General features: G+C 44.0%; 1 protein-coding gene across 1 annotated transcript; it reads right to left on the bottom strand.

Moving 5' to 3' along the window:
* Window positions 1–9,144: 9,144 nt before the first annotated feature.
* LOC109412129 (uncharacterized) lies at window positions 9,145–13,470 on the bottom strand. The gene is made up of 3 exons (XM_062858266.1): window positions 13,191–13,470; window positions 13,074–13,135; window positions 9,145–13,020 (listed from the first exon to the last, which is right to left on the bottom strand). The coding sequence occupies exon 3, from the start codon at window positions 12,916–12,918 to the stop codon at window positions 9,970–9,972; it is 2,949 nt and encodes a 982-aa protein (XP_062714250.1). The 5' UTR covers window positions 12,919–13,020; window positions 13,074–13,135; window positions 13,191–13,470; the 3' UTR covers window positions 9,145–9,969.
* Window positions 13,471–13,878: the final 408 nt, after the last annotated feature.

Below are 13,878 nucleotides of genomic sequence, written 5' to 3' on the forward strand. Positions count from 1 at the left end.
GACACTTTCTTGCAAAATTTAATCAACTTTTATCAATTGGATTAAAAGTTTCTGGTGTTGATAGGGGATAGTGTTAGTGAAAATGTTTCATGTTTTTTATGTGCGATGTTTGCCCATTCATAACTTTTGAATATCTCTGCCAATTTTCATGAAATTTTCACAGAAGGTAGTTGATTATGTGTATATTATGACTGAAAAATTTGATGATTATTGGTGTAGTACTTTCAACAATACAATCGAAACAATAAGGGGTGCTCACTAATTGTTGTCTGAAGGGCTAAAATTACGGTCAGCCCCAATATATGTTTCGACTATAAATTTGTTGATAGTGCATCGATTTTTTTGAAATTTTGCCTATGTAAGTAAAGTAGATTAAGAGGTTACATTAAGAAGTTACAGCGCTGACAAGCTAAACCAGGGGCTGTACAAAATTCAAATGCTCGCGTTCTACTGTTTCATTGCTACAACAAAAGGTACTTCACAGATTCTCATGAAATTTTGCAGGTGAAATGAACACATCTTAAGATATTATCAGGCAGAATTTGAGCAATTTGAATGTATCTATTGCAGAGTTACAGCCATATTTCTGTGTCCCGATTATTGCGGATACAGGCTTTATGCCATCGTGGTGCGAAAAGCCTACCATCTTAGGGGAATGGAAATGAACTATTCACGTTCAAGTGGAATGAATTGAGATGAAACAGTAGCGTTTACGGATTAAGGTTCCATAGATGAGTGCAGCGATGAATTTTAAGTTCACTCGCTCCGAGAATTTATTATTAGACATGGAAAATATTTGGTCAAACAATACCAACAAATGACCAACACAACGTGAATCATAGCAACCTTGGATGAATTTCTGACTGCAATGGCAAATATTTGGCATAATGACAAACAGTGTAATGGCTCCTGGAAGCGTCTATTTATTGGAAACAACTGATGGCGTTTTTGTATTAGAATGAACTACTTTTCTTTGATTGACGTGAACCAGTAGTGTTCACGTATTGGAACGAATAAGTAGCTTCCATGGATTGGAACGATGTAATAACATTCATAAGAAGAAATTTTCCATTAGCAGTAGTTGATGTATAACAAGGCTCGAATAAGAATGAAAATTGATCAGCAGTGTTTGTGGAACTTTCGCAATTGCAGGGAATCAGTAGCATTCACCTATTTTTTATTGCGTTAGTAGTGTTAGACAAATTCATATTCCGAGCCAGTAGCGTTCGAAGGATTGTAGAAAAAAGTCGAACCAGTAGCGTTCGAAGGATTGTCGAAATCGAACCAGTAGCGTTCGAAGGATTGAAAAAACAAATCGAACCAGTAGCGTTCAAAGGATTGTCGGAATCAAACCAGTAGCGTTCGTAGGATGATTGAAATCGAGCCAGGAGCGTTTGAAGGATTGGAAAAAAAATCGAACCAGTAGCGTTCAAAGGATTGTCGGAATCGAACCAGACGCGTTCGAAGGATTGTAAAAAAAATCGAACCAGTAGCGTTCGAAGGATTGTAAAAAATCGAACCAGTAGCGTTCAAAGGATTGTCGAACTCGAACAAGTAGCGTTCGAAGGATTATTGAAATCGAGTCAGGAGCATTCGAGGGATAGTAAAAGTCGAACTAGGAGCGTTCGAAGGATTATTGAAATCGAACCAGGAGCGTTCGAAGAGTTGACGAAATCGAACCAGGAGCGTTCGAGGGATTGTCGAAAACGGACCAGTAATGTTCGAAGGATTATTGGAATCGAACCAGGAGCGTTCGAAGGATCATTGAAGTATAACCAGTAACTTTCGAAGGATTGTCGAAAACGAACCAGTAGTGTTCGAAGGATTATTGAAATCAAACGAGGAGCGTTCGAAGGATTGAAAAAAAATCGAACCAGTAGCGTTCGAAGGATTGTTGTAATCGAACCAGTAGTGTTGTTGACAGGCAACGCGAAATAAGAAGTTCCGTATTTTTAATAATAGTGAGAATGTATTAAAAATTTCCTGGAATACATGTCGTATTCCGGGTAATTATAACCATATTAGCCAGGACTTTGCTTTCGGATATAGCATTGAAAAAGCGAACATCTCACAATCCAATTGTTTAATCGTAGCAACAGACAACTGCTCTGCTGTACGTATCGATCACAACTCCCTAAAACTACACACAATTCATTTTGATCCACATACAAAAGGTGATAATATTGGTTCATCTAGAGATGCTCAGTTTGCTGCCCAACATTCGGCCAACCTGACCACCATCCGGCCCGGATGGTGAATCGTTTTCGTCGCTCGTCATCGTCGTCATCACTATCATCTCCAGTATCGCAGTTTTCCTTGTCCGAACGTACTGCGTTGGAATGCCTTAAGACCAATCGGTCGAAGTTGTGGTCCATCGTTGCTCGATGTAAATTTTTGTCATTGATAAAAACTTTTCTTCTATTCTTCCGAAATCTCCTTCTGTTGAATCCACGATCAGTCTTTGTTCTTTGATTATTGTTTGTCGCTACGAAAGGACAAATTACACAAGTGTTTTTGGCATACGATAAATTAGCCATTTGGCTTATATAATCCAAATCAATTTCGTTTGATCGAGATACTGTAACTTCATTCTCTTGAGTATTGTGTACTGTATTATTAGGAGTCGTTTTAGTTTTCAACTTTGCGCCATTGTTATCCGCACACAATTCGTCACTTTCTTTGGTGTGTAGTGGTATGACACTATGCAGCTTAGACTTCAGTTTATAATTTTGGCACCGCAGATCCAACAATTCGTTACGCATTTTAAGAATTTCACCAGACACTCTTAATATTTCCATATTGTTCCTAATCAAATGTTCAATCACTGCAGTATAGTCGTGTGGAGCCCATTGCGCACTAAGTTCATCCCATTTGGTGCTTGCCGCATCCATCACACTAACTTTTTCACTTTTCTGCTCCGTATCGCAATTACAAGCTACCTCACCGAAAGCCATGGCATGTGGTTTCCCGGACGAGCCCCCATTTGTCGTATTCCGGGTAATTATAACCATATTAGCCAGGACTTTGCTTTCGGATATAGCATTGAAAAAGCGAACATCTCACAATCCAATTGTTTAATCGTAGCAACAGACAACTGCTCTGCTGTACGTATCGATCACAACTCCCTAAAACTACACACAATTCATTTTGATCCACATACAAAAGGTGATAATATTGGTTCATCTAGAGATGCTCAGTTTGCTGCCCAACATACATACTTAGTTAGGATAGTTGAGCATGTTATTATATATTATTGTGACTTACGATTAGTGTTCTTATTTCGTTTTTTTGTTCAACGTTTGCTTGCTTGAGAGAGGATTGCTTCTGTAATAGGAATAGCATTCTAGTTAGAAAATGTTGCACTTCTTATTTCCAATTGGATTTACCGGAGATTATCCTATCAATGGAATAGATGCATCTGCTGCACACAGTTCATAATCATCCGCGAAGACTACACCTAATCAGAAAGGGCTTTAGCATGTGATTTGTTTTTCTGTTTTAATCGATCTTACCGAGAATTCTAATTCTAATTTAATGTTATCGAATTCACTGCAATCTATAAAAACTAGTCAAGCCGAGTCCGTACTATAGACGTAGTTTTAGGTTATCTTAAGAGAAAAAATGTAGTTTAAGCACAAAACCATCAATAAATTCAAGCACATTATTTCATACCCTTCACACTAATCCAATTATTCTTAAGCACTACTTCAAATTCAGCGTTAATAATGATTAAGTTATTCCTAAATTTCTAGCATGAAATCACATCACGTTTCATCAGCATCTATTGTTCTTTGTTTTGCCAGCTAGTAGATCTACCAATGACAGTTTTCCTGGATGTCTGTCAATCGCAATCAAGTTTGGTTTTACCACAGCTGACCATGACTCTTTCGTCCAATGTAGTGCGACGCGCCGACCGAGGGGTCGTTACAGTCCCCCCCGGGTACGCCAAGTGTTTGGCTTACCGATCCGTCGCGTCGAACATCCAGAACCGCCAGCTTTGTGGCTGGACGCTCGTAGATCCCATTCTTAGTCTGCACCGTTGCTACTCTTACCTGCTGGTCTTTCCCTGTTCGAACCGAGATGATACGTCCCAGCGGCCAACAGTTCCGAGGTAATCCAGGATCGACGACAACTACAACGTCGTTCACACTTATGGGCTTGATCTTATTGTACCATTTGGAACGCCTGGTGAGATCGGGTAGATAGTATCGTACCCACCTTCGCCAAAACAGATTCGCTTCAGCTTGTGATGCTCGCCATGCTCGTTTTAGAGCACGTCCGCTGTCTTCAAGAGGCGCTGCTGGTTTAAGTCCGCTGGATGACCCCAGTAACAAATGGTTTGGGGTTAGTACCGGGTCATCAGGGTCTTCAACGGATACAAATGTCAACGGGCGCGAGTTGACGATATTTTCTATTTCAGTTAACGTGTTCCGCAGAACTTCATCCGAAGGATTGCGTTGAGGTTTCATTTTCTCAAGGTTCACTTTAACCGAACGTACGAGGCGTTCCCAACAACCGCCCATGTGTGGAGACGCCGGTGGAAGAAACTCCCATTCGGTATGTGGACTCACGATCTCCCGTATCATATGATCCTGATTCATCTCCTTCAATGCTGCGTTTAGCTCTTTACTAGATGCCACGAAATTCGTACCACGATCACTGTATATTTTTGTCGGTACACCTCTCCTGGCCATAAAGTTTCTCAGGGCCATAATACACGAATCAGCGTTGAGCGAATGCGCGATTTCCACGTGAATGGCCCGCGCAGTTAGGCATGTTATTAACACGCCCCACCTTTTCTCGAGCCGCCGACCAATCGTCACGTACATAGGCCCAAAATAATCAACACCGACAAACGAAAATGGCCTTGTGAATGCTGCTAATCTGCCTTCTGGTAAATCTCCCATTATTGGAGGGTTCGGTTTGGCCCTCTCGTTTTTGCACTGTTGACAGTCGGATCTGACACTTTTGTACAAAAGTCTTAATTTCGGAATGCGGTACACTTGTCGAACCTCATTTATGACGGTCTCGTGGTTAGCATGATGATAGCGCACATGGAAGTCCATCAGAATCAATCTGGTAACATGATGATTCTTCGGAAGAATAATAGGGTTTTTAACATCCATCGTAGCAAATTCACAGTTTCCAATCCTTCCACGTATTCTAACTATTCCGTTGTCATCCATGAACGGCGTGAAGGCGTAGATCGCGCTGGACTTTGGCAGCTGATTCTCTTTAGAAGCCGAAAGAACGTTTATCTCCTCGGGGTACGACTCTAGCTGTACTTGTTGAAAGAGGTATATCCAGGCACGTTGTAGTTCTGATTTTGAAAGAGGACCGCCTATGCGATGTTGTTTGATTACTAACTGTCTAAGATTATGTGTGTATCAAAACAGCCTAGCAGTCACACGTAGAAGTCGTTCCCATGTACCAAAATAGTTGAAATTGATTACCGGAGCTGGTGCAGCGCCGTGATGGAAAAGTTGGGCGCGTAGTTCCTCTTTCGTACTCGTTCCATGAGTAGGTTCAGTCGGCCAATATTCACGGTCGTTATAGAGAAAATCTGGTCCGTTAAGCCACCGACTACTGCTGTCAAGGTCCGGTTGTCCCTGCCACTTGGTAGCTTCATCAGCGACATTTTCTTTCGAGCTTACCCATCTCCAACTTGAAATCGTAGTGGTTTCCAAAAGTTCACTTACGCGAAATGCCACGAACTGGGAGTAACGCCTATGGTCTGAACGGATCCAACACAGAGCATCCCGTGAATCTGTCCAAAAAACACGTTCATCTATTTTCAAAGATAGCGAGCTTGCGATAGTTTCTGCTAATCGGGAGCCGATTACTGCCGCCTGTAGTTCAAGCCGAGGTATTGAGACAAATCGTAGAGGAGCCACTCTTGCCTTAGCGGAGACAATTGCGCACTCCACCTTGCCGTTTTGCTCGAAACGCAGATATGCAACCGCTGCGTATGCGAACTCGCTAGCGTCTACGAACGTGTGGAGCTGAACGTTGGTGCCTTCGCCTAGGCTAACAGTTGTTCGAAAACAGCGGGGAATTCTTACTGACTGCACCATTGGAAGAAACTGTAGCCATAGCTCCCATTTGGCATTCAGTGATTCTGGGATGTCCTCGTCCCAGCCAACAGCAGACCGCCATACTTCTTGTAGAAGTATTTTCAAAAAAATCAGTAGATTCGAGATGAGTCCTAGTGGATCGAATATCGCCATCAGAGTACGTAGCATCTCTCGTTTCGTTGGACTCCGTTTCCCGGATAGCAGCTCGATATCATGCTTTGGGGATAGTTTGTAAGTAAACGTGTCGGTCGAAGTACACCACCACATTCCTAATATTTTTTCTGTTGCCAACTCTGAATTAAGGTTCAGGCTCTTCTCGTGATCCTGGTCCGCATTTAGTGCATTGAGAACGATCGGAGAATTAGAGAGCCAGTTTCGCATTTCGTAACCTGCTTGAGCGTGGACATGTCGAACGTCCAAAGCAAGTTTAATCGCCTCGTTTTCAGTTTCCACGCTAGCTAACATGTCGTCCACGTAATGTTTCTTCGTTATTGCATCAGCAGCTTCAGGATACTCTCCTTCGAATTCCTTTGCGTTGAGGTTTTTAGCGTACTGCGCACAACTTGGTGAGCAGGAGGCTCCAAAGGTCATGACCTGCATCAAAAAGGTGCTGGGCTCTTGATCAGTCGAATGTTCCCTCCATAGAAACCGTTGACAATGTTGATCATCCTCGTGAACCAGCGTTTGGTGGAACATCTCTCGGATATCCCCGCAGATGGCCACCTTACCTTCCCTAAACTGAAAAAGAACCGAGTTCAAGGAAGTTAACTGGTCTGGCCCTTTTAGGAGCAGTGTGTTGAGAGAGACTCCCTGAGATTTTGCTGCTGCGTCCCACACGATCCTTAGTTTCCCAGGTTTATGTGTGTTAAAAACGGGAAATATCGGGAGGTACCACACGCGTGTTTTTGTTTGCAGCAATTCCTCCGCAGTCAGCCGACGAATGTATCCTTTCTTCATGTAGTCCTCGATTTTCTGTTGCATTGCTTCAGCCAGCTCGGGCTCTCTTTTCAGTCTAGCCTCAAGGCATCGTAAACGTTGAAGTGCTGTTGGTTTACTGTTGGGAAGGCGAAACTCGTCAAATTTCCACAGAAGACGTGTTACGAAGCGACCGTTTTCGGTTCTTGACATGGTCTGTAAGATGTCTTGTGCACGTTGGTTGTCTGCCGAGACGATGAGATGATTTGGCCTCGAAATACCCAAACTATCGAGTAAAAAATACTCCTGCATTGCTCGATGTAGAATGTCATTGTTATCGTCATTGCATACACCGATATTCCAACTATGGTATCCAGTGAACACGCCCCCATCTGAACCTCCTTGAACGATCCAACCAAGGCGTGTCTTCGTGGCGAGTGGTTCATGCATTCTTCCCTCTCTGCCTTTTTGCGGATGGCCAAGATTGGCGTTATTCACTCCAATAAGAAGACGTGGCTGAATGTTTCTATATGACTCAGCTGGGATCCCTTTAAGATGGCTATATTGTTGGGCGAGATCGTTCATACAAAGTGATTGATGAAAGAGACCGAGGTTTGGAACCGTGTGTACCTCTCGTAAAGGGTATTTCTTGGAGTTTTTCTCGATTCCGGAAATGTCAACTTCTACCATTCTCGAGTTTTTCTCATACCGATGTTTGTCCCCAGTCCACTTCAAACATATAGGCACCCGTTCACCATCCACGTTTAACTCTGCGGCAAGTTCTGCGTCCATCAAAGTCCATGATGATCCATCATCCAGAAAGGCGTAGGTTTTGACTACCTTTTCGCGGCTATACAACATAACGGGAACGACGCGAAACAGTGTCTTAGTCGCCGGGTTGTGATGAGCATTGCAACCCCGCCTTTCAAGATCTGAGGCGTCGACATCCAGCTTATCGTCCTGCTTCGCAGATGCTTCACCACCATCACGTTGACTGTTATGGAGTAACGGATGATGTTTGAAAGAGCAACCATTTTTTCCACAGACCTTTTGTGATTTGCAAGGTGCTTTATGCTTCTTCAAACATTTTCTGCAGTTTCCAGCCTCCTTAATAAGCGTCCATCTGGAATTGTATCCTAACTCGAGGAACCGTTGGCACTTGTCGAGATTTACACAGTTACCTTTGCATGCTGGACATGTAGGTGAGGTATGATTCGCCGTAGATGAGGTGACGGATTCTTCACAGTGCGCATTAAGAAAAGCCGGTCCACCTTTTCCAGTACGAGAAACACTTAACGTCGCTATCGGGCATAAAGTCTCAGCAAGGTCGTACAGCCAGTCAGCAAACGCAGTGAGATGAACCGTTGCAAGAGTACGCCGATTTTTTGCCCAATCTAATTTGAGAGATGGGGGAAGTTTGTCAACAAGCTCTTTTAGCAGCGCCACATTGTAGGTATATTCCAAAAGTTCACAAGCTTCAATTGTTGCACAAAGGTTTTGCACCGTTAGCGCAAAGTCGATAACGGTGTCTAGTTTGTCTGCTTTAGGAGCCGGAGCAGCATGGATCTTCGCTATCGAGTTATGAATAATGACCTCAGGATTACCATAGAGCATTTTGAGCGTTGCGATTATTCCAGGAACGTTGGTAGGGTGCATCAGTCTACATTTCACAGCATCATATGCCTTTCCTCTTAGGCATTTTTGAAGGCGTATAAGGTTTTCTTCCTGCGTGTACCCACACATATCTGTCGTCGAAATAAACGTTGAGTAGAACAGCGGCCACTCCTCCGGAGATCCGCTAAAGTTTGGTAGCTCTCGCGAAACGGCCTGTCGTGCAGCAACTTGGCTGTGAGAAAGATTGTTGCCATACTCCATTTGCGATCTCATTTGCCTCGGGGTAGAACGCAGCATCGGGTCGAAGGTAGGCACACTTGCATTTGCAAATCTTATGCTTCTTGGCGGAGCTCGGCTGTCGTCTTGTACATACGATTGTCTGCGCTCCGGTTGCATGCTGTACGTAACGTTTTGTACGAAAGCGTTCGCTCGGTGAGATGTTGTAACGTCCATGGAAGCATGCGATGTTTGTTGCTGTACCTGTAAAGCAGGTTCTTGATTTCGGATCGTATGGTTTTCTAGCTCTCTAGATTGGAGCTGTTACGGGAACAAGCGGCTCTGTCCGAAGTTTTATGAGCAGTTCGCAAACTCAATGTTGTGGTGCGAGAAAGCTATAAACTGTAATTTATTATTGTTTAGATTTAGGTTTACATATGATTGAATTCACTTACAATTTTCGGTGTTAAGCTACTTTTTAGGTTGTTCCATATTCGTTTTGTGTTCGTTTTTGCTCCTGTGATAATAATTTAGGTTAGAACTAAGAATATCGATAATAATTAATTACTTACGATCTGTGATAGAAATCTGTGATAATAGTTATGTTTAGATTAAGCTAGTTTAAGTTCAAACATCCCTTTAGCTCTAAGTTTAACTGTTAAATATCAAATATTTCGATTCTATAACATTCTTGAACTAGGAAAAACTGCATGTAATGTCACTCATGGATAACTGTCATGATTCTTTCGTCCGATCATCTTTCTCTTCTCCCTTAACGTTACTCTTTATCGCATTTGACAATACCTCTCAACAGAAGTGTCAAAATTGGTCGGTGAAGTGGCAGTGCTGGCAGCAACATACTCCCCCCCGTAACACTGGCCGCAGGTTCCAGTTTTACGTAATAGGTCTTTGGAGACAGCCGTATCCGTATTTGCGATGCCATACCGTAACAGACGTTTTCCTGATCGTTATGTTTTGTTACTGCTTAACTTGGCCAACAACTGTTTATAACGATTAAAGTTCACTGAAGCTAAGTTTTCTATATTCAAACTGTACCTGACAATTGCCTTTCAAAGTGGCCTTGGCTCTTCTCTTTATCGATACAATTATTAAAGAAGTTCTCCCTACTAGCTTGAAAAAACCTCTCCATCTATCTAGTGCAAATATTTCTGTGGATTGACTGGGTAGCCTTCTTCTTTTTTTTCTCATCCGAATTGTCGTCGTCCTCGTCTTCCGAAGTAACGTAGTTGAACAAATCGCGCAAAACCGGAGCATCATCGCCGGCAATCATCTTGCCGAAAGCAGTTTCATACACCGTGACACGACAATCGTGCGCTTCGCAGTCCGTATCCTGATGCTGAAAGTGGCCGTTCTTCAGTACCATGCGCTTCCTGCTACGCTTCCGCTGTTCCTTGCCGTCTTTCTTCTTCTTCTTCTTCTTCTTCCAGTCCACCTTGTGCTGCTTGACCATCGTTGTCAGGATGCTAATGTACTTGGCGGTCTGCGACAACAGGAACGCCAGACGCTTGTCTTTCTTCTGATCAATAAACTTTCGGTAGCCCTCTTCGTCATCGGCCGTCAGATGACGCATACGTTCCTTCTCGATACGTTCCTGTTCTTTCTTCCTTTCTCGTTTGGCGTTGACGTGGTAGTTCATGATGGCCTTGTTCAACCAGCCCAGCTTGGCTACATTGTTTCGGTGGTAGTCCTTCCAGTCTCTGCCGTGTTGTAGAACCAAAGCCAGGTACTCCTGCTGCTTTTGACGACGCTTCCTTCTAGCTTCACGTAATCCTTGGTGCTTGGTACGCTTGATGGTGACGCCCGCCTCCAGCGTTGTGTCACGTCTAGTACATTGGAGAATTTCCGACCGCAGCTGACGTTGAAAGATCAAAACTCGCAAGGCTCGGAGGTTGCTGAGTTCCTCCATACTTAGAGCGATTCGGGTAGCCATTCGATTCTCGCGTTCTTGCGAGATGATGATCAGATTTAGGCTAACCAATTTGGAAACGGTTGTGACGCGGTGCTGCTTCTGAATGGGTTGGACGGCGGGTGCATGGGCAGCGGGACAACGTCCTGCTCCTGGTCCTTGAGAACTGGGTTGTTGTGGTTGACCGACCCCCTTTTGCTGCTGATGAGGAGGTTGTTGTTCTCTCATAGTCATTCCTACCAAGAGACTTTGGTTTGAAGGCATTGCACCGGCCGCAGGCTTGCCCGTTTCAGGAGGGCCGACTTTTCCAGGCGGTATATCCGTAGGGTCAGGTTGAGGCGGTTGCTGTTGTTGCATTCCTGGTGGCGGTGCTCGTCTCCCTTGTGGATCTCCCGAATATGGTCTGGCCGGCGGCGTTGGACATTGCGGTGGTGTTCCGTCGGACCACTGTTCTTGAATCAACAAACGGTAGTCCATGGGTTGACCGCACAGCTGGTGCAGTTGGGAAGCATTCAAGTACTGTTGCTTCGATGTGGCACGAAGGGCCAAAAGTTGCGAATATCGCGGATCTTCTTGGCGACCTTTCTCCTCCATGGAATCGATGGCTCGCAGGAGATCGTTTATGTTATCTCGATCGGTTGGAGGCGGTGGTCCACCGAGCATCTTGATGGGGCCTCCACGAATCATGTCCGGCCTCGGACCTAGAAGCTCGCCGGGCATACGGCTCTGGTGTTCAGTTAGTGGGTAGTACCAAACATCAAAGGCAGACGATTTGAACGAATAGGAAATCAAATGGAGGATTCCCAGTCCCTGACGACTGCAGTCCTTGTCGTGGATATCGTACCTCAAATTCATACGGAGCTCATCGAAGATATTCTTCCAGTTTACCGCGTCCTCGGGCAGTCCACTGCGTAAATTGCGAGACTTGGAGATAATGTGGCATTTTGGGCCAATCTGAAGATCAGGAAACATTACTGCAAGTTTGTTTGTGTATCGATTGTAGACCACAATCAACAAACAAATTTGACATTTCACTGCCAATTGAACAAGCTCTTTCGTCGACTGTCCGGTGTATACTAATTGTATCCTGATTCGCATTGCTTGATATATGTGTGTCATTCCTCGTTTCCTGATATCATCGATATCTAACGATGGGTAACAAACGAAGAGGCATTTGCTACAGCTGAAAAGCGGAACCGTTGTCGAAGTGTGTTTCTTTCTGACAAATTCACGAATAATTTCCCGATGTTGGTCGTTGATGTGGCCCACACTATGGTGGGACTCACGAGATCGGTTCATCGCATATTGAAACCGTTTATCTTTCGCATCTGATTCGCGTGCACGAAGACAAGCGACTGCCGCAGTATCAACTGTGGCAATTTGCTTCGTAGCCTCGAATTCTCCGTCGGTGGTTACGTTGTTGACGTCATCAATTGAGCTGAAATCGATTGTTAAGTTGCTTTCCCTCTGAAGAGATTTGGAGTACGCGCGGATAGATCGCTGCTGAGCTCCACTCCTTTGCCATAGATCAGCTAGGGGCTCTTGCCGTGGCTGTATCGTTAGATTTCGCTTCTCCACTGACGAAGCTTGCTTCGTCAAGATGACAGTTGGCCCATTCGAATTCGGCTTCTTTTGGTTATGCGAACAAGTTTCGTCGTCAAGCATTACATCTTGCTTCACTGCGGTCGTTTCACTTTTGAAGCCATAATGATATTTGCGAGCATTTCGACGCAGTGCAAATTCTTCCTCCAACAACTTATATTTTGTCTTTAGAGCAATCCTCTCTTGCTCTATTGCCTTCATTTCGGCCTGCCATTCGCGCTGCTGGATTGCGCGCTCTTCCTGAAGCTGTTGCAAGCGGAGGGCAATATGGGCAGACCTTCGACTGGGTGTTGCCTTGATGCTCACTGGTGAATATTCCCCATGACTATTTTGTCCGTACGAGGCAGGGCGCGAATTGCTGCCGCAGTCTCCTGCTCGCGTTGAATATTTACCGTGATTATTCTTGTCGTGCGCAGCAGGGCGCGAATTATTGCCGCAATCTCCTGCCCGCGTTGAATATTTAGCGGGACTTCTCTGACCGTACGAGGCAAGGCGCGAATTATCGCCGCAGTCTCCTGCCCGCGTAGAGTTCAGCGATGCCGAAAAATAATCCTTCCGCTCAGCATTCATCGGAACGAAAACTTTTATAGTTTGTTACGGGAACAAGCGGCTCTGTCCGAAGTTTTATGAGCAGTTCGCAAACTCAATGTTGTGGTGCGAGAAAGCTATAAACTGTAATTTATTATTGTTTAGATTTAGGTTTACATATGATTGAATTCACTTACAATTTTCGGTGTTAAGCTACTTTTTAGGTTGTTCCATATTCGTTTTGTGTTCGTTTTTGCTCCTGTGATAATAATTTAGGTTAGAACTAAGAATATCGATAATAATTAATTACTTACGATCTGTGATAGAAATCTGTGATAATAGTTATGTTTAGATTAAGCTAGTTTAAGTTCAAACATCCCTTTAGCTCTAAGTTTAACTGTTAAATATCAAATATTTCGATTCTATAACATTCTTGAACTAGGAAAAACTGCATGTAATGTCACTCATGGATAACTGTCATGATTCTTTCGTCCGATCATCTTTCTCTTCTCCCTTAACGTTACTCTTTATCGCATTTGACAATACCTCTCAACAGAAGTGTCAAAATTGGTCGGTGAAGTGGCAGTGCTGGCAGCAACAGGAGCCATGAGTTTACTCTCTCATTGGGTCCTTCCTCTTCCACATTGATGTCGGCTACCGAAGATGTCTCACTGGCAATTTCCTGCAGAAGCTCGTATCTTTTTCGAAGATATTCTCGTTTGTTTGCTTCTTCCTTTTCTTGGAGCTTCCTTTCTTCATCCAACATTTCCAATTCCAGCTTCTTCTGCTTTTGCTTAGCGGATAGTCTTGAACTTGTTGCTCTCGAGCTTTGACTCCTAGAATCCATTTGAACTGCAGAATTGTTGCTTTGGAGATGAATTGGTGCGAATGTCGTTGATACTGCCAGTGGTTCCCTGACTAACACGGGAGCAGTAGTTGATGATATCATGCTACGAGGTTGTTGGTTGAGTAACACTGGTGCAGGAAACCCACAGTGTGGCA

Source organism: Aedes albopictus, chromosome 3 (genome assembly GCF_035046485.1).
Source record: "Aedes albopictus strain Foshan chromosome 3, AalbF5, whole genome shotgun sequence".
In the NCBI taxonomy this organism is placed as follows: Eukaryota; Metazoa; Arthropoda; class Insecta; order Diptera; family Culicidae; genus Aedes; species Aedes albopictus.

Excerpts from the sequence above, each read along its gene's own strand:
- LOC109412129 (XM_062858266.1), bottom strand. The coding sequence starts at position 12,918 with ATGAATGCTGAGCGGAAGGATTATTTTTCGGCATCGCTGAACTCTACG.